The sequence below is a fragment of the Stigmatopora argus genome, chromosome 21, assembly GCF_051989625.1.
Source record: "Stigmatopora argus isolate UIUO_Sarg chromosome 21, RoL_Sarg_1.0, whole genome shotgun sequence".
Lineage (NCBI taxonomy): Eukaryota > Metazoa > Chordata > Actinopteri > Syngnathiformes > Syngnathidae > Stigmatopora > Stigmatopora argus.
The window spans coordinates 4,682,606-4,705,841 of NC_135407.1; the positions used below are offsets into that span (position 1 = coordinate 4,682,606).

At 41.4% G+C, this 23,236-nt stretch overlaps 3 protein-coding genes across 10 annotated transcripts; 2 read left to right on the top strand and 1 right to left on the bottom strand.

The window, feature by feature from the left end:
• Positions 1-44: 44 nt before the first annotated feature.
• Positions 45-16,277, bottom strand: ccdc126 (coiled-coil domain containing 126). 7 transcript variants are annotated; one of them, XM_077590762.1, is made up of 9 exons: positions 16,197-16,277; positions 16,039-16,104; positions 13,260-13,303; positions 10,627-10,646; positions 5,415-5,481; positions 4,071-4,163; positions 2,068-2,197; positions 1,770-1,949; positions 45-1,385 (listed from the first exon to the last, which is right to left on the bottom strand). In XM_077590762.1, the coding sequence occupies exons 8-9, from the start codon at positions 1,924-1,926 to the stop codon at positions 1,147-1,149; spliced, it is 396 nt and encodes a 131-aa protein (XP_077446888.1). In that variant the 5' UTR covers positions 1,927-1,949; positions 2,068-2,197; positions 4,071-4,163; positions 5,415-5,481; positions 10,627-10,646; positions 13,260-13,303; positions 16,039-16,104; positions 16,197-16,277; the 3' UTR covers positions 45-1,146. The 7 variants fall into 7 exon arrangements, with proteins under 7 accessions (XP_077446888.1, XP_077446881.1, XP_077446885.1 ...); XM_077590755.1 differs by having other exon boundaries at positions 1,770-1,971; XM_077590759.1 differs by lacking the exons at positions 16,039-16,104; positions 16,197-16,277 and adding an exon at positions 14,781-14,926 and having other exon boundaries at positions 1,770-1,971.
• npy (neuropeptide Y) lies at positions 5,289-10,231 on the top strand. 2 transcript variants are annotated; one of them, XM_077590754.1, is made up of 5 exons: positions 5,289-5,391; positions 8,513-8,622; positions 8,718-8,905; positions 9,836-9,925; positions 10,009-10,231. In XM_077590754.1, exons 1-5 carry the CDS (start codon positions 5,304-5,306, stop codon positions 10,028-10,030), a joined length of 498 nt encoding a protein of 165 aa, XP_077446880.1. In that variant the 5' UTR covers positions 5,289-5,303; the 3' UTR covers positions 10,031-10,231. The 2 variants fall into 2 exon arrangements, with proteins under 2 accessions (XP_077446880.1, XP_077446879.1); XM_077590753.1 differs by lacking the exon at positions 5,289-5,391 and having other exon boundaries at positions 8,305-8,622.
• pals2b (protein associated with LIN7 2, MAGUK p55 family member b) lies at positions 11,149-22,677 on the top strand. Its single transcript, XM_077590751.1, has 14 exons — positions 11,149-11,259; positions 16,708-16,764; positions 17,988-18,218; positions 18,764-18,864; positions 18,945-19,097; positions 19,208-19,360; positions 19,428-19,655; positions 19,745-19,876; positions 19,955-20,051; positions 20,346-20,414; positions 20,486-20,647; positions 20,712-20,914; positions 21,001-21,129; positions 21,193-22,677. The coding sequence occupies exons 3-14, from the start codon at positions 18,101-18,103 to the stop codon at positions 21,367-21,369; spliced, it is 1,722 nt and encodes a 573-aa protein (XP_077446877.1). The 5' UTR covers positions 11,149-11,259; positions 16,708-16,764; positions 17,988-18,100; the 3' UTR covers positions 21,370-22,677.
• The last annotated feature ends 559 nt before the right edge of the window (positions 22,678-23,236 follow it).

Sequence of the window (23,236 nt, forward strand, 5' to 3'; positions counted from 1 at the left end):
AAGTACTGTTAAGCCACTACAGACACTACTAAGTACTGCACTACTATCCGTACTCGAACCACAGTTTATTGAGGCTGGCGGTCTCAAAATACATTCTGAAAGTGTGACACGCAGAATATATGATATGTATTTGAAGGTTAAAGTCTGTGATAAGTAAGTGGCATCATTATGATGAGAATTCAAACGGTTTGTTTTCAGCAGTTTCTTTTCCAGCATGAAACGATCACCTCCCACACAATAAAACAGCACTAGCAAAAGTGTACTAGGCCATTATTTTTAGAAAACGCTTTAGTCACAGTGCAACATGAACCCTGAACGTGTAGCAGATGGTCAGTCATCTTCGCAACACCGAAGATTCTGACCTTGCGGTACATTCATTCCATTCTACATTGAGAGTGAAATAACACCCAAGGCAAGTGAGGGAGGCGGAAAACATTGGTTTTCAGCTGAAACAATGCAAGTTCAGTGGCAAATAGGATTCATCGGATGTGTCACTAGCCACACACTGAGACTAAAAAAATCTTTAACGTGTTTATACCTATCAATAAACGTTGGCCAAACGGTAGATGTTCACATTGCATTTAGTGTTGCACCAATACTATTTTTTGGGGGGGCTTCCGATATCGATTCCAATACAAGATAACTTTTCTCTTAACAGTAACTTAGCCCATACTTACTCCTACGTAAAGTAATTGCTCTGTTACGATAACGTAATTTTAGTGCCGATTTGGTACCGATACTAGTATTTGTGCAACACAAATTGTAAGTAGCAACAGTTATCAGCGGAAATACAGCGACTCATATTTTCAAGTGATCTGTTGAATTCAGCAGGTTATCGTCATATTGTTAAATTGTATGTATTAATGTGCTTAAGCATTGTTCCACAACATTGTCGGTAGCCGTTAAGATTGCTATACCTATGATTCAAATATGGCGTTATAAAAAAATGCAAAATTGAAATACAAAAAAAAGCACTTTCCCCTCTCGATCAAACAAAAATAAATACAACGGCAAACAAAGTGGAAAAGGCAAAAGGGTCTCCTTCCTTTGAGCTGGCATCACGTCAAGTCTGTGGACATCCTGGGATAAATTCAGGAAAAGTGGGATGTGCTAATCGGACTGTCAATCCAACTACCGAAGCAATGCTCATACATGCGACTGAGGCATGAGGCGGGTTTGTTGGTTAAAGCGTGACCTTGCCTGACGGCCACCGGCTCTCCCTTGCTTAGGCCTTTTTCCCGGAGCCGGGTGTGTGGAAGACCCAATACCTCTGTGGGACGAGTTGGTGATGGACGCGTTGACGGCCAATTCCAACTTGCCTTCTAGTTTGAGCAGCCGTGCCAGGATGTCGTCCAGGAGCACTGCTATTGTCCTCTTTAGATCAGCTGTAAGGATAAGAACACGTTACCTACAAGTACACGGCAACTTGTTGGATAACACTGTCACCATCACTGGCAGTGGATGAGTTAAGTACTACAAACAAGAAAATAAGAGATATAAGCATACTGCATTTAAAAAAATACACTACTGAAACTAACTTGCCAGAACAAAAAGGAAATGTCTAAGTTTCTATAAAACCAAATAGCTAAACAATATTTTACAACCTTAATTTGTGCTACACAACTACTTTGTCAACATCTCTGACTCGTTTGAACAAATACGCCATCGGGATAATATGAATACTTTGCATAAAATTTGGGCGGTGTGGCTTTTAGCACGCAATTTACGGCAAGTTGTTGTCAAAGAAACTCCTTGAAATAGGTACTTACCGTAACCAGCCATGGCAGCCCCCTGAGGTCCACCCGGTGAATTCTGGCTCTCCTCGGTCAAGACCTTGACATATCGCCGGCTGAGCTCCAAGATCTGCTCGCGCAGCTCTGCGCTGGTCTGGTGGCGCGGTTGCTTCACGGTATAGCGGAGCAACATGAGTCCCCACGCCAGACCAAAGACTAACAGAAGCAAGCTTAGCTTCTGGGACATGTTGCGTTTCATGAGTGTGCAAAGTATCATATTGGAGATGATTAGGACGCAAGAAACTCAAAAGAACTGGTGGGAACTTGCTGGTACCGGATGATAATGCGGTGGATAATGTTGAGTCGCCACGACGGTTGCTACATTTGTGTAGTTGTGGTCGTCCAAATCCATGGATGGAGGTCAGAGTTCACAATCTTGCAGATGTTCGTTCATTGTGGACGATCTGCACAGACCAAAAAGAGTAAGAAAATACATTAGAAAGACTATAGAAGTGAAATTTCGATGTTAACTGTGAAAGCTGGCAATGACTTATCGATGAGATTTGAAGGTGGCGGCATTTCAGCCTAGAAACCTAATTGCCAGTTTAGTTGAAACTGGACCCACTCCCAATAGGATTCGCAGCAGTAGTCAGAACAATTGAGAGTATTCACTCTCTAATTTCCCCCCCTGCGTTCGGTCAGCCAAGGTACAAAACGTTTGTGGCCGCATTTGCCCAGAGGCAATTAGGCGATCATTTTTCGTCTTTCACATCTTTGTCAACAAGTCGTTTTTCCACATTCTGTTGAGTGTGCTATTGTCACTTCCTATTGAGAAGTGACAGGAGGGGTTGATGGGGGAATAAATTATAAAAAGAGCGGTAACAGAATCCATTTTGCTTGGACTTTCCACCAACTAAGGATAGGGATGTTTTTTTAATCTCCGAATAACTGTAAGCAGTTCTATTTGGTGGTCTAAAATGTGAAAATATGTGGACTTAAAAAAAAACATTAATATTCAAATCCGAGTGTGTGAATTGGATGAAACAGTAATATGAATAATATGAAAGTGTGATGTTGAATGTGCCTTTAAAAATGAACAGGAATTTTGAAAAGGTTAAAAATGTGGTATTGAGGTTTCAATGAGAAAATGAATGCCTCACGTGGCATTCATTTTTTTCAACATGTTAAGGTCCTTGATGGCTGGCCACAATTCAATTATGGAGGTGAACCCTATGAAGTGCCTCTTCACTATTGTCAAATATGCACATATTTAATTAAAGGAAAAAGTACAAAGTGCCTTTGAAAGAAAACCACAGCAGTGGTTAAGGAAAAAAAATGGTCAGTTAAGAACAGGTAGGAGAAATAATCATGGCCTGTTTACACTAGCACAACATTTTCAGGAGACCCAAATCTCAACCTTGAAATGTAACTGTGCATCTGGGGTCATAGATAAGTAATATCTGTTTTAGTAAGCTTAGTTGAGTTGTGACATTATGAAACTGTTAGCAATTACATTATACTTTACATGCAACCAAATACAATACGGAGCAGATTTGCTTTAGTTGCACTACCTTGGATACTCATTAATGGGTTACAGTTATTTATAAATTAGCTTACTTTTGTTTTTTTTAATAAGGGAAAGAGTAAAAGATTACGATATTTTTAACCATATTCCATTCCAAATAAAGTCTTGTTTTATGTAGGTCATAGTACAAGTATCCCTTGATAGACAATTATTTTCCATCTGAAAGCAAAACGTGGTCGTAATAGAGTATTCCTCTGACAGTTAATAAAAACTAGAAAATGTTGTAACACATGCCTATAAAGTTGCCCAAAGATGACAAATATCTTTAGGCAAATACTTGACTTTACGCCATGTAAACACTGTGCGCACATATACGAAGGAAGTGCTTTAATAGTACTTGACATAAGATTTCATTCCACTTACAAATGGGGAAGTTGACATGAAGCTACTGTTAGCTCCCTTAGCTACGTCAATAAACAGATAAAAATGACCTCGAGCTACAAAGGGACTTTACCTTAATGTTCTTGCATCTAAGGTCCTCATGAATTGAAGTATTAATAGCCACAATGCAGCCGAATCGCATGACAGCTCAAAAAGCAAATTGTTCGTTGTTGAAAAGAAAATGATTGTTGTACTAGCCGGTTTAAAAAAGACAAATCCAAAAAGCTGATGTCTTCACCCTCTCTATTTTATAAATACACTAGCTCGCTAACCTGCACATTTATTTGCCTCTACTGCAAAGCTTCCGTAAACGTTATGCGGCTCAGTATGCTAAAGTGCAGCTAGAAATACGCGAAGGCAACGGAGCTGACCGTGATGGTTCCCTCGAGGTTTGCTGTGCGTCACCGCGAGGCATCCTGGGAAATGTAGTCTCGTATTCTCACTGCCTTTCCTACACAGATTTCCTGAGTGGAAGAGAAAAAAGAAGATTCATCACCATTTTCAAGCTCGCACCGTCAATTTTACCACTTCAATGTGACAATGTATTGGTCTGAACCGTGTGAGTAATATTAGCATGAGAGGGTTATGTTAATTTCTTTTTTTTGGTGGGATAGTTGCAGTACATTTTGCGGCCGCTAGATGGACAATGGGTCATTTCCATAGCAACATGATAGTAACAATTACTACCTACTAAAAAGTCAGCGATAAAGGACTACTAGTCAACTTGTTGTTTGTTTCATTTATGTGTGAATATGACAATGTGTAATCGTTTTACCAATGTATAATTTCATATTTTGACAAAAAGGTTGGAACACTCAATGGTTCATGTCCAAGATTGGGCGCCTATCATTGTCAATGGCACTGAAACCTTCACTGTTGAAATCTGTTCAATCAAAACTATCCAAATTCCTGTTGCCATTCAAATAATAAAATTATCCTTATCTTTACCAAAGTGAAAAAGTCTTGTCACCAGCAATTATAGTGATTGTATGCAATCAACATTTATTGTTATCAGGTGAGTCGATGCAATGACACACTGACAGCTGAACAAATGACAATTTGACAGAGACTGAATTTGTATAAATGCTCTTTTGATTGGAAAAAAAAACTTTGAAGTTCAAGACATTATCCGCGACATTTGCTATCGACGTGGGATACACAAATGTTATGTTAGATGAAATCCACAATTTACCAGCAACAACCAGTTTTTTTAAACTCTTCTTTTTACCAGCAAATCCCTACACACAAAGCTTGTTCTATTAGTGGTCAGTTTAAACATCTAAAGGTTTGCGCAATTAATATTCTTCAGTTCCAAGCCACCCACTCAACACGTCACCAAAAATACACGTTTAATACCCACAAAGATGTACCGTCTGCTATTGATTAATCCCATTCCTCACGGCAGATCAGCAACAAGCATTTAATCCTCACCGTGAATGGAGATTGAGGTGATTTTGATGCGCTACCGGTGGCCCATTTAGGGTAAAAAATAAAACAGATTTAACTAGTTCTAAATGAGGTTGCTCTCCCCCTCAAGTGTTCCCACTGCGAGTCAAACCCGATCAGCTTCTGCACAGATGCCATCGGGAGTCACCTGTGTCGTGATGGCGGTGGACAGGTGGCGTGGTGGGTTTGGAATCGCGCTTGTGCGTGAAATACGTCATGGGTGCACCTGGGTCTCAACAGGGAGAAGTGAGTGCAAAAAAAATACTTACTTGTTCACGCATTGACTGCCATTCACAGCGATGGACGTCCACTCTCTTGTCAACGTGTTGACTTGGCCTACAATGTGAACAAATAATTAAACGTGAGTTCATTGAACTTGTTTGGGTTCAAAACTGCATAGCACATAATTAGTGTGGCGCATTAATTGTTCATAGTAATTGCCTGTGCGTAGCAACCCCGTTTAGGAGAACAGCATCTGACTTGCGCCCCTCGGAAATGACTACCATGCCGTGCTTGATTCCTCTGGAAACCGCATTGATTGACAGACTGTACGCTTTAATAAAACAAAACAGACAAAAAACTGCAGGCAAATGATTAAATTGGCAATTACCATGAAAATATACTTAATTACCCCGATGGACATAATTCTGCGCAGATGAACAGTTACTGTACCAAACTGACCCAAATACTATTTCTAAAATCATCAACACTTTCTGTTGTTATCTGATCACTTCTTGTTGATTTTGAGGATTTATTTGTGATTGTATTACAGTGACAAAAACACCTTTCAAAGTCTACTTCTTTTAATTTCTTCTCATGTTTATTTTCCTATCGGAATATCCGCCCTTCTGCCCCAATTTATTGATTCAGTTGCTTGACTGAATGCAACGCCTGATAAGGTTTGAGTGACAGCTACACAGAAGGTCAAGTGACACGTTGGTTAGGCTCAGGTGGGTGCAAACATCCTCATTGGACGACACCCGATGGACATCGGCTGCCGGTAAACGTATCGGAGTCCCTGGCCGACAGCTGTAGACCAGACGTGCGATAGAAAAAGGTCTTTGGAAAAATGTCAGCGGAATTGAAAGGAAGTCAAGATAAGATGTTTGAAATGACCGATATACAAATACAAGTTTCAATTAATTTGCTGTCATTTTTGGGGGAAGTCTTTATCACTTTCTAAACAAATGTCAACGCAGTTCCAAATTGCACTATTCATTTCCAATGGTAAAAACATTTCAAATTGTAAAAATGCTAATCGGCCTGCAGTTTTTGAACAATTCACCTCATTTACACAAATTTATCAGGCAGTTTTGGGCTAAGCAGTACGGTTCCAAAATATCAACAAATGTCATTAGGATGCAGCTACAACCAAATGAGTAGTTTGAAAAGTACTTCATTGTGTTTTAGTCCGTAAGTCTGGCAAAACATTGTTTTATGCAAATACATTGGTCAGATGACATTTTAACTTTTAAAATCTGTCAATTCTAAGCCACTCTAGTCATAGCTGTGGACAAAAGAGCAAATTAGGCTTTCATTTTTCAACATTAGGCAATAATTTGCTTTTATGGAGGGTAATTTAGCAGTTCAAATCTAAAATGTACTTAACGCATTCCCTGCAAATGGACGTTCAACTCACGGCTGAGAGGCCTCTTATAGTATGTTAACACAGGTTTTTTTGGACGTCTATCCTCGTCCGTGGCAGGCCATATGTTAACCACTTTGCGAGCGCGGTCGCAGAGTTTTTGCACGACTATTTCCTGCACTTTTCACGTCAACAACCTCAGTGGAAACGGCATATTTGCTTGCCCGCGATACTTGTATCGCTAATGACGCTCAAATTAGATGTGGTTGGCTAATGCAATGTACTCCCTCCAGTGGTTATCAATCCCCACGAGAGGTAAAAATGCACTTTGCTCAGCACACAGAATCGTCTTAACTCTTGTTTGAAATCCATTTGTCGAGATTTAGCGTCAAAGTGAAAACATCAACTTTCAACTTTCACCCACACGCAATACATTCCCACACTCACAGCCTGTCTGTTGTTGTGGGGGGAAAAAAAGGTGTCAGGCCCATTGACTCGGCTTCCCGAACGCGATCTAAAGGCTAATTCCTGCCGGTAATCGTCATGATTGGCTGGGCGACTTTTGTGAGGCATGTTCTCACACTTGTGTCTCATTCCGCATGTCGCTCGGAGCATCCTGTGTGACACAAAAGCTCCTCGCCGCGTCCTCAAGGAGCAGACTCGGGGATAAACGAGCGATTTGCTAGATTATACGGCTGGGAGATGACATACGTACAAAAGGGTTATGAATGGGAGGTAAATGAAGCACTCAGTCATTTAAGTCCTATTTGGGTGTGCGTGTTAAGCGCACTCCATTGAGATGAGCCCTTTTGGCTGATGCGCTCGTTCGTCTGCGCTTTCGGATGGAGCCGTTTTGTCCCTGTTGCGTCGCGTCGTCTATCTGAGGGGAGGAGTGGTGTTAAAAAAATTACCGTGAAAAGAGATTCAGAAGGAACATTCGTTTAGAACCTGTTTCCAATGTTTGTTTTTGTTCAGGCCCCATCGGGAACATTTTGGGGAGGGGGCTCGGGTGGATTAACGTCACTCTAAGAGGTTTCATTGAGGAAGAAATTTGATATGACAACGTCATCGTGTAGCAACCTTTGTAAAATAAAATTTCTGTTTTTTTCTGTGTATCAAATAATTCTGCTTCCCTCAAACTTTCTTGTCATGTTCAGGTGTTGCGCGATGTACTTGTGGATTTCTGTTTGTTCCTATTTTGTATGTTTTAGTTTGTTCCTTTGTCTTTTGCTTTCTTTGCACTTTAGGATTTCATTTAGCATTTTTGTAAGCAAACCTACCTTTCTCCTAGTTCGGCTGTTACAAGTCTACTGTGTTATATATGTTTGCATTCAGAAAAACTGGTCTACCCAAAATGGCTTCTTCCAACCAAGTGAACAAAGTTAAACAAATATGTAACAAAACTGGCACAGCCCTAAAATGATGTCAATTTGTGACTTCAATTACTTTCTTAAATATAATCATCAAAAAGTCTATGTAAAAGAAAAAAATCCGGTCACAAAGTTATTATCTTTTTGGGTTATTAAGTGCAATGTGCAAACAGTAACAAACAAGCTAATTGAGAAAATGCAGCAACACTTCAAGTCCAAATGAATTGGACATCTATCGCCAGCAAGTGCGCTAAAACAACAGCCCTTCCTATTCCAAACTCTCACCCATCCATCACACAATTAACTATTTTTAGCAGTTTCGAGACATTTGAAAAAGAAATTGACAGCATCAGCGATGACGCTTACGTGGCGCAAAACAGAAGCGAGTGCAGCTCTGACGCGCTTTGCTCAGCAGCCCGCCTGGTCTTCACATATAAAGCCCGGCCGGCGCGCACCAGACGCACTTCACATCCGAGACGCCACAGCATTACGCCAAGACGCCCCGAAAGCACAGCGGAAATTGTAAGTGAATTTGCTCACTCCCCCATTTAGGCGCGATTAATAATCTCTTATTGCTCTAGACAGAAAACTAATTGCTTTCTTTTCCACTCCATCAGATGCATTCTAACTTTGTCAGTTGGCTGGCAACCCTGGCGTTCCTGCTGTGGGCGTTGCTGTGCTTTGGCACCTTGACAAACGGATACCCGATGAAACCGGAAAACCCCGGTGAGGACGCCCCTGCGGAGGAACTGGCCAAGTACTACTCGGCGCTGAGACACTACATTAATCTCATCACAAGACAGAGGTAGGTAAAGTTATCATGTTGTGGTGAGTATACCAACAACCCAATAATGCCTGAAAATGAATTAGGGTGTAGTTCTAATTGACACTGTCAGAGATGAATTGATATTTTTGCTGAATGTGTCTTGGTGGTCTATGTTGTTATGGTTTTATACTGTTGTTATTTTTTCTTTCTTTCTAAAACTAAACATTTTCCTTGGCTTTTCAAAATGACTTGTTTTACCCAAGAAAATCTTAATTGATTATTGTTATTAAGTCAATAAAAACTGATTTCAGGTGCAAAGTATCTTTAATTACGTGAAAATATGACTTTAAACTGGGTTGATATGAATTGTAAATAAAAAAAATCAAATTTTCACGTGTGAAAAAAGCTCTAATTGTCTTAAAATAAGAAATTTTCAGTGAAAATACAATTATATCATTAAATTGATAGCTTTGCAGTTTTGTTTCTGTTTGTTTTTATTATGTTGGGTACTTAAACTCATGTCTAAGATTAAATGATTTATAATAATAATAAAAACAATTATTGATGATAATGATTAATGATTACATGCCCCACAAAGAGTTTTAAAAAACCTGACGCTGCGGTCAAAGAACAATATTACCACTTTGGGTGACAGAAACAAAAAAAATATAAGTTTTGTTTGCAAACTAAAGATTGCTGTAAACTTAACTGTACATAATTTATCTTTATTTATTAAATCTTTAGAATGTATAATGATCTGTGTGCATGTCAGTAAATTCACCATTATAGCAGTTTTAAAACAGACAAGGATTTATGATATCCTGCAGAGATGCAATAATCTCCGCACGTCTGTGTTCAAAATCCGATATAATATGGAATTGATTCAAGAATTGGCAAACAACTATGTTTTATTTTATTTTTAATCTACTCCTTTATCTGTCTAAACGTGGTGTATTTTTGTGTTTTAAGGTATGGCAAGAGGTCCAATCCGGAGATTCTGGACACGCTGGTCTCGGAGCTTTTATTGAAGGAAAGCGCAGATACACTTCCACAGACAAGGTCTATATTACGCCCAAAAATCGATCTTTTCATTCCATCTGTTTTTCCCTTAATGGGAAGCTGACTTCCGTATTTCTTCCCAGATACGACCCATCACTGTGGTGATGAGGTCATCACCCGGTCCCACCTCCGCACGTGGATACACGCCGTCGTACTTGCCCATCTGCTAACGTTCTGCTGCTTCGTGCCATCAAATTGTACATATCTCACCCCACGGTTGTCATCTGTGTATCTTGACAGTAAATTGGGGCAGTGTCGGTTCATTGTATTGTATATTTGTGCAATTAAAGTGAAATGTTTGAAAAATGTTGTCTTTTTAATGTATTTTAAATACGCGGCGAGGCTAGGTTAATTAATAAAACGTTATAAATTATTTTATTCAACATTGAATGATGACTCAAAACATTGTCAGCTGGGGAACAGTTCCACTTACATCAATCACATTCATGCAAAATGCCACAGGCTGAATAATGTGTTTAAAACAATGTCTGATATTGACAATCCTCAACCTTCAATATGTTTTGACAACTCTAAAATGAACTCATTTACTGCCAGTCTATGTAATTTAATTACAGAATGTGTTGTAGTGAGTAAAATATGTTTGAATAACACCTATCAACAGTAAAAGATTAGGGCGAATAAATTGTCATTTCTCACACTTGTTGATTACATTAGCCAAATAATTATGAAGAGTGACTTACCGATCATTCCAAGTTTCCAACTCTCCTATTGGAATAAAAACACAAATTATTTCTTATTGAGAGAGATGGGTGCAATTGATTTAAAATAGTGAATTACTTTAAATTTACTAGAGGCCTTATAATTAAAAATCCTGCAGTAATTGATTTAAGTATAGAGTGCTCAAATTTTGTTACCCTTCTGTCTTTGCTGCATGTTAGTTTGAGTGACAACTAAGTTTTTGTCTCCCTCTTGTGGTACATTCGTAGATTTCAACAGATGGATAGAACTATGGCTTCTAATTTGAATTTAAAGCCATAATTTACCAGTCATAATTTAAAACAGAGGGTAAAAGTGTTAAATAATGTTTTCCCTTTTAAAATTTAAAATTGATATTTCTTTCTGATACATATCTGTTCAACGATAGCACAATTCAAATGAAAAAAAATGCAATGCCGCATGAGTGAAGGTTGATTCTCGGCCCCTATTGGGCAGCGCTCTACGTGACATCACAAGCAAGGCGGGGCCTAAGCGGATGATTGGCACCGTGTTCTCGAGCCAGTCTGTTGCGGGACGAGGACAGAGACAACCGAGGGGGTCTGAGTGTCCACCCGGGACCTTTAGGCGAGATCCCTGGACTCAAACGCCGGTTAAAGGTAGGACATCGCTTAGTACAAGTCCATTTTGGCTACTACTAACGTTTGAATGGAGAAAAAGATGGACACTTTGTCGTGTGTGAAGAGTTTGAGGGGTGGGCAGAGCGGTCGCGTGAGCAGCTGTCAGTATGCGGCACGCGGGCTGCGATTGTGGGACACACACGGATGGAGGGATGTGGACACCACGCACGCGAACAGGACACCGGTATTGTAGTTTTTAAGCCTAAAATGCCATCACAAAGCCTTGGAGGTTAATTTAAAATATGGTGCCCGTGTGGGGAGATTTGGACGACTGTAGCTAGGTGTTTTGTAGAAAATTGCACCGTGGTTTTGACAAGCATTTGAAGAAAAACATTTTGTTCTATAATAGATGGACAATATAGATATGTTCTTTAAAGTTTCCAATAAAATGTTAGTTGAAGGAATTGTGAAGAATGTTTCTACTGAAGAAAAATAGCACTGTGCTTAAAAATAGAACATTTTAAGAAGATATTGCTAAGAAGCAAACTGGTTTTAGAAGCATACGTTGCAATACTCTTTCAGTCCACAAGGATTCGACGTGCATTTCTGTCAATGGCAGGCAAATGGGTGAAGAAGGCATGCTTTCGTAATGACACGAAATGATATTGATTGTTATATTTGACAATATTACAGTCTGCTACAGTACAACTCAAGGGCATTTGCTTGAATCAATATGATGTACACTCTGGCAAATGAAAATGCATTTTTTTCTCTTTTTCTACTAAAACACTTGAGGAATATCAACGTGAAACAACTGATGCCTTCCTTGATCCAGATCGATCTATATTTAACCCCGCCCGATGCGTACTCCTCCACCAAGTGACAGCTAATAACAAACTGACAAACTAGTTTGTACAGTGGGCAAGCAGAGAATATTGATTCTTTTTGTGCTCACTGTCCCCCAAAAGGGCCATCCCATAATCATTGCCAAATACAATGTCAGCTCTGATGGATATGTGCATCGAGGAAACACTCGGCTGAGGGTTGCGGGCAGCAAAGGAGCATTTGGCACCCTTTCTAAGCTGTTTAGCTCGACCTCACGTGACGAGGGGAGCCCGTCTAAATAGGGAGGACCTCAGGGATCCTTCCTGGGTGGGGCGGCCGGACGGATCGTACTTGCCAAACCGACGGGGCTTCTCGTCTTGCCTTCGATTTTTACGATTGTCTGCTCCGAGGAGCGGAATCTAATAGAACGGAGGAAGGAGCGTAGACGGTGCATTAGAGTAGGGAAGCCCGTAATGGCAACGACCTGTGGTGGGATCCCGCGTGACCTTTATTTTGCTGCAAGGTTGGACGTCGGTAGACGTCTCAGCCCGCGTGCAAACATTTTCAACTCCTTCGCCGACATCGATAGACGTCAAATCCGCCTGGACTATTGAGATGGATTGGCGCGTGGAGAGCTAAGCGCTAAACACGTCAAGGGGAATAATCTTGTCGATTAATCGTGATCCGTAATGATTAAACACGGAATTAACTCATTCGCCGGCAGCCTGTACAGCTACGTGTACACATTTTGAAGGTACGTATCGCGTTAGTTAGAAAAATCAGAAAAAAAACATTTGCATTAAAAACATCCGTTGACACTTTTAGACGTCCAATCCATTTGGTAAATTAATGTGCTTTATTGAATGAATATTTATTCATGTATTACTATTTATATTATTGCAAAATCAAGGTATTAATCCCCCCCCCCAAAAAATCCAAGCGATTACTCTTTAAACGATTTATCTGACAATTTATGATGATTATTCCCTGAAACTAGAGCAATCAGCTCATTGATTTTAAGGATTAGACGACATCCATTCCTGTCAATGCTCGCCAATGAATTAATGGACGCGCTAACATTACCTCACTGGCTGCCGTCGAAGGAATGATCATTCGCTGCCAACCCTCGCTGTTCAAATGGATTGGACGTCTGATAAAAGAGCCACTGGCTTGGATGTATCATTCAATGGCACTGAAAGACTTAAAGGACTTACACAAAAGGACGGCTGTTCATCTTTGCCACTGACGATTTCGGAGTCTAAAAGAAAAGAAGAAAGGTCTTTAGATGATTTTCCTTTATTGTGTTACATTTCATCCTGTTCACGACACTGAAAGCACTTTCAAGTGATAGTGACCCAGATAGAAGGCCCAAAGCAGGAATGATTCAACCTTCCCGGCACTGAACGTGTATCATCAGTGCTCCCCGGCCGGCTCCTCCCTGTGCTGTTAACACATCAGCGACTCCCCATAGTGGTAATTATGTATCGGAAAGTGCCGGAAAACGCAATAGAATTATGAAGCCGCGCTCGCAGTGAATTTGTCAAAACAGGAGCGGAGTTGAGAGTTCAGTTCATTCTCATTTTGAGCTGGCCGTTCATTTGACAAAGCGCCACAATGCCTAGTGAAATGGTCCTAATACTCTTTTATGTTTCAGTGTAAAAGATAAATCCATTAAGGCCAAATTCAAAAGGCGTCACATAGCAGCCTGATTATTGTCATACCGTCGTTTGCAATGTCGGCCATCTTAGCGGTGGCGGTGTAATCCTCTTACAGTGTGGCGGCGTTAACTCGCAGGGTGACCTACATTAAGGTCGGCGTAAAGGCGAAGGGCGAGAGGAGGAAAAGGGCGCTCGGTTAGGAGCGGTCGGCGTTAAAAGTTGTGACGTATTCGCCTACGATTTGCGAGATCAAACACTAGGAGTAAAAATCTCAACTCTCGGTTGATGGGCACTTTAAAATAGAAGGTTTGATCAATTTTTTCAATTTTTTTCTACTGAGGTCTCCTACACACGGATGTAAATGTTTACAAAGGCGCCATATTTTTTCTGAGGAAACCCCCCGCGTAACCCCCCAAGCGACATCTGGACTTCACAGAGCTTCCTGACCTTCTTTGTGATTCTCACGTCACTGCGAGGAAGCTGGAGTGACAGCTGCTTTAAGAGCCGGTTCCCCCCGGCGCTACCATGTACATGTTGGGAATATAAACCGGTGTCAGGCTGAAGGAAAACACTGGATCTAGAGATGCAATGGAGCCGCCATTGACGGCGATAGATGTCAATGTGGAATCAAATTTTGCCCTGATGCAAAAAGAGAAATGAATCATGGTTTTCATGGAGAAATTGCTAATTTGTGTTAGGGATTAATCCCCGAAAATTGATCAATAAATTCACTTTTGATGAGCTACTCCTCATCTTTCCTGCGTAGCTAGCCAATAGCAGTTAGCCTTTGAGTGATCACTTCCTGTTCAGGGGGTGGAGCATGATATAAGGCCCTGATGAAACTAAAGAGGACTTGTGTGAATCTTAAGCATTCCTTTTTTTGGTGCTTCATGAATCTGTTACGCAACTGCTTCTTATTTACAAGATCTTGAAATATTCACTGTACATAAATATTATGACGTAAAACCTGTTTTGATATTTCTACAAACAGATTAAGGTTCTCAACACGCCCCTCCCTTTTATATATATATATATATATATACATTCCTCTGACATCAAGTCGCAAACCCTCCTTACCCTTTTCTTCCTTTGTAAGATCTGGCGGTCGGGCCCCTCTGCTGTTTTTTGGTGCGGGTGACTTGGCAAAGATTTAACCCCTGTCGGCTTTTTCCTCCATTAACATTCTTCCAAGGGCTATCTTTCACTTCCAGCAAGTAAAGCGAGCCTGATCGTTGCGTAATGAAGCGACCTCGCACTCTCTCCCTTACAGCGACACTGGCTAAACTAGCTAGTAATTATAGTAGCTAATATGAGGAGACAGCCATGGGGTGGAGTAGAAGAGCAAGAACCATTGACGGTGATAGACGTTTAGACTTTTTTTCCTTTTGCTGTAAATGCCCTTTTTAAAATTAATTTTTAATATAATAATAATATATCATAAATAATATTCAGGACTGCAGTTATCGATTCTGTGGATTTATTAGTTAAATACATTGAGTAAATAGAGAACAAACATACATTTATTAAAATGTTGTAAATCTTTTTAAACATTTAATTTAAGATTTTTTCAGATGTAAAGCAAGAAACAGGTGTTAATGTTTTTAATAATATTATTTTGACTATTGTTGCTATGATTTTACTTTTATAAGAGCATTTCATGCGAATACAAGATAAAATACCTGAGTGTATGTTTAAATTCTACAAAACTGCGCTCAGACAAAAACTTGCATACTTATGTGGGCCATATTTCCACTATATACACAGTGCAACCAGTAAATTCTATTCCCCTAACCCTAACGGTTAGGGTTAGGGTTATGGAATGTACTTGGAAAACATGTAGAACAACCAAACATATTTGTTATTAAAATATCACATTTCACATTTTGTATTAATACATGAATCGAACAAGTAAATTAACTGCTTTCCATTCTCACTTACACATCTTGAAAAAGTTTTGTACAATTAAAAAAACAAGATTTATACCGCACGTCAAAAGTCAGCACGTTAGCTTTACTAGCCTCTCAATTAGCATTCAATGTACCTGTTGTGGTAGTAGTACTACATACATGAACTGTAGCGATTAGCAACGTCGGCCATTTTATGCAATACGAGTAGCTATTAGCGTAGCGATTAGCTACTCGCGACTGGCGCTAGCCCCGTGCTAATTGCTAGTTAGCGTAATATTTACACAAGTAGTATAACCATAGTCTTAACCACTTCAAAACATTAACCACTTCCAGAACTCAAATTCGCATTCATGAATTCTCGAACAGGACGTAGTTTATCAAAATAACTTTTAAACATTGAGGCTTATTCTATGACATGCCTTTCTTACCTGAACATTTGCTTTGACTCGGCGACCCCAGCTCTTTAGGACAACTTTAATGCACATTCATTTGTCCTATCAATTGAGAAAGTTGTTAGACCTCTATATTAATAAGATAATAATTGTTTTATATGATTTGCGCAATATATTCGCTAAGGGAAGCTTACTGCACGTTCGAGGAGGTCTCCCAGTGTGGCGATTGGAGAGAGTTATGTCATATTCACTGGGTCCGCCAGAGGGCATTGAATCCTCTCAAATCTAAAGAGCAATTTCAAAATAAACCTTATTACATTTAAAAAAAGTACTTGTTTAATCGTTGGTTCATTAATATTATTGTATTAATTATTATTTTAAAATATAAAAAAACTAGAGATTCCCTCTTTGTATCTTCTCATCTTATTCATGTGATTGTTTTGTACAAAATAAAAGTGAAAAATGCATTTTTAAAATATATATACATATATATTTTACCATAGGAAAAAACAGTAAATAGCCTCACAATTTTTAGACAATTTTATTTTAGCCCTTAATTCAAGGTGGTGCACATGGTTTACTATCATGGCCACACAAAATGAAGAATGTTAAAAAAAACTAATGAATGTGAGGAGAAATGACAATTACAAGTTTTATGGATTCACAAACCCGTTTAACACCGCCCCTTCCCTCGTTTGTGCTCAGGTTTCAACTTGTGTGCAGCCATTGTAGTACCTGAACACCGACTTGGTTAAAAAAAAGGTAAATACAACAGTCTCTAATGCTACTACACAGTGCTCACCCAGGAGATTTTTAGGAAAATATTTTATGGATTTATGAGTTCAGCGGGAGAACCGACTGACAGATTATTTTATGTGTTGTGCAAATATTAGCGATAAAGTAGACCTGGGGATTCGCTTCTGAGACTGCACATGATGTTCATTTTCCTTTTAACAACAGTGGCAAGCCTTCAATCAACAGCGGCTACAGTCAAAGTAGGCTAAGTAAACACCGCTCTCAGTATAGTGATTGAACATTGGCTATAACCAGCGACTGGCTGAGGCAAATAGAGATTTGTAATCCCATGCTTTTGTGGCCGGATTAAAATCCGACGTCGAGGTTGGGGGAGGGATTGGTCAAATTGAGGCTGGATTAAAGTCTGATTCGTGCACAGCTGTGCCAGTTTGATGGCGGGGAGGCTCAAATGGTGATTTGGGATGACACAGCTTGGCTGGTCAAATATATATTTCTAAAAAATCCAAATAGTCATCTGACCTGGGAACACTTAGCTGCTCTGTCTTTACCTTTGACAAACTAACCGTTGGCCTCTAAACTAGTTCGACAACATGTTTGGAATAAGAGGAATAGGGAACAAATGTAGCAAAACCAGTTCCAAATTGTAAGAGCAACCGGTCTTTTTTGGCATTGTGAGGTTTAATTGGCATGGAATCATAATTATAAATTCCCACACTATTTTCACAATCATGATCATATCGCTGATATATAACCATCTAAAAAACAAGGTTGTATAACAAGAAATCCGAAACTATTCTAAACATGAACTGTACACAGTGTTATCTGCGGGGGTCCTGTTCCAGCAAAACCGCAAAAAAACTGGGAATGTAGGGGTCAATTCCCCCCTCTTTTGTAACCCTTATGTAAGATTACTTACATAATAACATTGCCAACTTGCATGCGTGTGTGTGTCTAGACAAGTGGGCACCGCACCTGAACCTTGGGTGGGGTCTCATTGGCAAACAAGAGGGGGGATACTCAAGGAAGCCCTTGCCAGCAGGAGAGGATTGTGGGATTATAATTCGCATGAGTGCGCCGGGTGGTTAGGGAATGGGTATTAAAGAGGTGGCGGGAGGAGCCTGACAAGCATTCGCCACATCTGCGTGTGCCGGTTCAGCTATTTTTTGCTGCACTTTTGTCTCTTTCTCACACATTCGCCCCAAAAACATTGTTTTTTTTCTTGCCCGTAGAGTGGCGACGCAACCACACGGATCGAAGAACAGACGTGCGCTAGTTGCACAACTACCGGTGGTTGCCGGTTTGCATACTTGCGGGGAGGAGAAGCAGGAAGGAGGGATCGGCGATGGTCACGGCTATGGAGGACGCCAATCTAGCGAGGACCGAGGAGGAGGCGCAGGAGGCGCTGGACGTGCCCGCAGGCGTGGCGGTCCAGGCCAATCAGGAAGCTGTTACATCTGGAGGTGAGGAGGGCGGCTAGTCCGAAAACTACACTAAGAGCAGTGGTGTCAAACATAGGGCCGGCGGCCCCGAAGCAGTCCGCTGGGGGTCCGCTTGACTTTGTAGCTCACTCATACTATACATACACAATTATTATTTTTTTTGACGTACGTTCTGTAAAAACAGAATTTTGTGAATTGCGTGAACCGTTTTGCTCAATTTCTTATCTGCAGTCATAGTCGTGCTTTCAAAACGGCGCCGTCAATGGCAGCCAATGAGTTAACGAGAACTCTTAAAAGCCACCAACACACAGGAAGTAGCCTGGAAATTCCCCCCAAATCAATGATCCAAAATTGACAGGAAGTGAGCTTTAAGTACCGCACCTTTAACTGGTTTAGCGGCTAAAGATGATGATTCATAACTGCGTTTCATGTCCGGTCTAGTCCTAACTACACATCACGTTGTACAAGTTTGTACAAATGAACACCCACTCACTATGACTAAGTAAAGAATAAATAACGAATATTAAACAAGCTCAAATGGAATTTTACTTTGTTGTCTTGGGCAGCCATGGAAGAGGCATTGGAGAACCTAAGCGAGCTCCCCACCACCGGGGGCGCCAAAGACATCGACCTTCTTTTCCTCCGCGGCATCATGGAAAGCCCCGTTGTGAGCTCCCCTAACGAACTCATTAGTCGAGCCAATTAAGATGGTGAGATGTAACAAGGCAGCCATTTTGTCTTCCCCAGGCTCACGAACAGCTGGATGAAGTCAAGCTGGAGGCGGTGCAGGACAACAACATGGAGTTAGTGACGGAAATTCTCGGGGAAATCAGCGGCCTCAAAGTCCGAGACGACAGCGCGGCCGAACTCTCCAGGATTTTGCGGGAGCCGCACTTCCAGGTAATGACATTTGTTGTATCTGAACTGGAAGGGGCGGCAGCAAATGATGGCTTTAGCGTGCGTCCAGGTTACGTTCCCTCATTTTCCTTCAAGCGCTAACTTTTTCTCAGTCGCTTCTGGAGGCGCACGACATGGTGGCCTCCAAATGCTACGAAGTCCCGCCTCCTGCCGAGATGACCAATGACGCGGCGGTAAATAGCGCTCTAATGCAGGCGGACGCCGTGCGCATGATCGGCATCCGGAAGAAGGCCGGGGAGCCTCTGGTGAGCAATAATTCGATATATTTTTGAGCAAGAACCTTTTGAAAGTAGCATTTGTCTTCTTTTACAGGGCGTCACCTTCCGCGTGGAGAAAGACGACCTGGTCATCGCTAGGATCCTCCACGGCGGCATGATTGACAGGCAGGGACTTCTGCACGTGGGCGATATTATCAAGGAAGTGAACGGAAAGGATGTGGGTAACAATCCCACGGAGCTCCAGGAAATGCTCAAGGACTGCAGTGGGGGGATCACCCTGAAAATCCTCCCCAGTTACCGGGATGCTCCGGCACCCCCGCAGGTAGACGAATGCTAAAGAAGCCGTTTTTCGAAGCCGACCGTTTTCGGACAGCCCTCCCGATTCAAATTGATTGGACACATTTATCCCAGGTTTACGTGCGACCTTACTTTGATTACGACCCGGCCAAGGACAACCTGATACCTTGCCGGGAAGCCGGAATGGCGTTCAAGCGAGGGGACGTCCTGCAGATCGTCAATAGGGAAGATCCCAACTGGTGGCAGGTGAGTTTTTGGTCGCTTCCCCGCGACGGGAAAGTCTTCAAAATGGCTGACGAAAGCGCATTTTGACCTCTCTGGCAGGCGTGTCACGTGGTGGGCGGGGCCACGGGACTGATACCCAGTCAGTTTTTGGAGGAGAAGAGGAAAGCCTTTGTTCCTCGGGATTTTGATGGGTCAGGTAAGCCCTTGGAGACATAGTACTTAGAACTAAAGACAATAACGAGGTTATAATATTAAAAGAACCCAATGATTCAATTGGATTGGACGTCTGTTTCCGTCAATGGCAGTACAATGTTAATGAGTTTAAACCGTCCAATTTTCTGACACTTTGTCCCGTTACAATTCGGATTAGTCAAGTAAACCATCTGGTGAGCCTTCGGAAATTTAACTCCCCTAAAAAAAATCTTTCCTGCCCTCTATTGGTCATGTATTGCACATGCAAGGCTGTTTTAGCACTCCTTGTTTTTTTCAGGCATCCTGTGCGGCACCATTGCAGGGAAGAAGAAGAAAAAGATGATGTATTTGACGGCCAAGAACGCAGGTTTGCCTCCCGAAGGTTTTCCCGACGCCGCGACTGATAGCGTGACCTAAATACAATGTCCTCCAAATCAGAGTTCGACCGCCACGAGCTGCAGATCTACGAAGAAGTAGCCAAAGTTCCTCCGTTCCAGAGGAAAACGCTGGTCCTGATCGGCGCTCAGGGCGTTGGCCGCCGCAGCTTAAAGAACCGGCTCATGGTCCTTCAGCCCACCCGCTTCGGAACCACGATACCCTGTACGACGTCCAAAAAACGCTTAAAGGGGATTTCGAGTCATCTTTTATTATATTCTTTTGGCAGATACGTCGCGGCGTCCACGTGACGAAGAACTGGACGGCAACTCTTACCACTTCACGTGCCGGACCGAAATGGAAGTGGACGTGAAAGCGGGCCGATTTCTAGAACACGGCGAGTACGACGGCAACCTGTACGGGACGAAGATCGAGTCCATCCACGAGGTGGTGGCCGCCGGACGCACGTGCATTCTCGACGTTAACCCTCAGGTAAGAAACCATCTTGATTTCCATAAGAATAATAAGGGGCCACAAGTTTGAAACCTCCACTTGCCTTCCTTCTGTTTCTCAACCAGGCTTTAAAAGTCCTAAAAACAGCCGAATTCATGCCTTACGTGGTATTCATCGCCGCGCCTGATTTCGACACGCTAAAGGGCATGCACAAAGCCGTGGTGGACGCGGGTCTCACCACCAAGGAACTCACGGTAAAACTAAAGCTGACACGTCAATCGCATCCACCTTTCTAACCCGGACCTCAACCCTGACAGGACTTGGACCTAAAAAAGACGGTAGACGAAAGCGCGCGCGTCCAGCGGGCGTACGGTCACTACTTCGACCTGACCATCACCAACGACAACCTGGACAAAGCGTTTGAGACGTTACAGGCCACCGTGGACAAACTGCGCGCGGAGTCGCAGTGGGTGCCCGTTAACTGGGTCTACTAAACCAGAAAATTCACGTGGTGTCTGCGGCCTGCAAGATTGGGGGTCACTGGCATGTGCTGGTATAAAGCTAACTTAGGTACTACTTGAACTTGTACATGAGCTTCTTAATACTGAGCCAAAGCTAATTATTTGTAAACGTAACTACGTATTCGTGTCTGTTTTGACAACAAACAGCAAGCGGTAGCTTAGGGGGAGCTGGCGAAAGATTAGAGGAAGCTAAGAATGGCTAGGGAAGTTTAAATGGAAGCTAGCAGAAGCTTAAATGGAAGCTAGCGGAAACTAGCAGAAGCTTAAATGGAAGCTAGCGGAAGCTAGCAGAAGCTTAAATGGAAGCTAGCAATTTAAATGGAAGCTAGTGGAAGCTAGCAGTTTAAATGGAAGCTAGTGGAAGCTAGCAGAAACTTAAATGGAAGCTAGTGGAAGCTAGCAGAAGCTTAAATGGAAGCTAGTGGAAGCTAGTAAAAGCTAGCAGACACTTAAACAGAAGCTAGCATAACCTTAAACGGAAGCTAGCAGAAACTTAAACAGAAACTAGCGAAAGCCTAATCGGACGCTAGCAAAAGCTAGCAGAAGCTTTAACAGCGGCACCCCCATCTCGCAGGCCGCGGATGGACCAATAAGAGAAATTAGGACACTCGTCACGCCACTTTTTTCCACATAGAGGGAACGCGTGCTTATTTATTTTCTAACTTTTTATCAAAGATGTTTCTATAAAAAGGCATTAAAAAGGGGTCATCATTCAAGGGTTGTTTTCCGTGGTAAATGTCTCTTTTACGTGTTTCAACCTGTGTGTTATAACATTCGCTCATTGCTATTGACGGGCAAAAGACGTCCAAAGCCACCCTCCCAGTTCCAATGGGTTTGGACGTCTATCGCTCTCGGTGGCATCTTGACATTCTGTAAAAAGTTGTGATGGAACACTATTCATTTTTTTTGTAGTTTTGGAACGTGCGTCTCGGTTTTAGTGTACTTTTTGTCACCTCTGTCTTGCCTGCCTGCCTAAAACGCAACCGTCACACGGGCCTCAGCTTCAAGCCAACGCCATTTTTTTGATCAAAATCCGCACAAATGCTACACAACAACCTCATTTAGATGACAGAAGTTATTTCAGTAATTATGTTATGTCTTTATTTATTAAAGCTAGTTCTATTTTTTGATGTTTTTCCCTTTTTGAACCCCAGTGCCACATTGTAGAAATCCTGCTGCCAGTTTAAGGTGTTCTTATCAATCACCCCATTAAAAAAGATATGTTTCTAAATTTTTATCTGCAAAAAATAAAGGTGATTGCATTTCGTCAGGAGATTTAAAGTTGGTGGAATGTCAAATCGGTACAAAATGTCTGCTGAATTGCATCTTTAAACAAATACATGTCGTTTATATTTTTTAATTAATTCCATTAAAAAGTATTTTACTTTGACTACAAAATATTTGTGAAAAATAGAATCATAAGTCACAAGTAGTTTAATTTTAAAAAGTCAACTATCTTTCCTAGTAACATTATTTCATTTTTAAGTGTGTCTGTATTTGCAATAAAATAATTGAATGAAGAAAGTATTAAAACAAAGGAAGCAAAGACATTTTTAAGCTTTTTGTATTAATAAATGTAACTTACAGTCAAGCCAAAAAAGAACTACATGAAGTGATGCATATTCACATTGTGTCCTAAAAGGGTTTTACAGCATTATCTTGTGTTTTGTAAGCGTACATGTTGACAACAAACAAAACAAGACAGGTAACATAAGATAGAAATCCAAATCTTTACAAACTTTACAACACCCAAAACAAAAAAAGAAGCTTAGCAAGTAGATGGAAGAAATTCCAAAATCGGCAATATACTAACAAAAAAGGACCCCAACCCCAGCAGAAT

Coding starts and splice junctions, on each gene's coding strand:
- ccdc126 (XM_077590755.1), bottom strand. CDS start 2,145: ATGGATTTGGACGACCACAACTACACAAATGTAGCAACCGTCGTGGCG. Junction 1,972..2,067: donor ATCCACCGCATTATCATCCG/GTACCAGCAAGT, acceptor AACATGTCCCAG/AAGCTAAGCTTGCTTCTGTT. Junction 1,386..1,769: donor GGCTGCCATGGCTGGTTACG/GTAAGTACCTAT, acceptor TTATCCTTACAG/CTGATCTAAAGAGGACAATA.
- npy (XM_077590753.1), top strand. CDS start 8,320: ATGAATTGGACATCTATCGCCAGCAAGTGCGCTAAAACAACAGCCCTT. Junction 8,623..8,717: donor CCGAAAGCACAGCGGAAATT/GTAAGTGAATTT, acceptor CCACTCCATCAG/ATGCATTCTAACTTTGTCAG. Junction 8,906..9,835: donor AATCTCATCACAAGACAGAG/GTAGGTAAAGTT, acceptor TTGTGTTTTAAG/GTATGGCAAGAGGTCCAATC.
- pals2b (XM_077590751.1), top strand. CDS start 18,101: ATGGTCACGGCTATGGAGGACGCCAATCTAGCGAGGACCGAGGAGGAG. Junction 19,361..19,427: donor AGAAGGCCGGGGAGCCTCTG/GTGAGCAATAAT, acceptor CTTCTTTTACAG/GGCGTCACCTTCCGCGTGGA. Junction 19,656..19,744: donor ATGCTCCGGCACCCCCGCAG/GTAGACGAATGC, acceptor CATTTATCCCAG/GTTTACGTGCGACCTTACTT.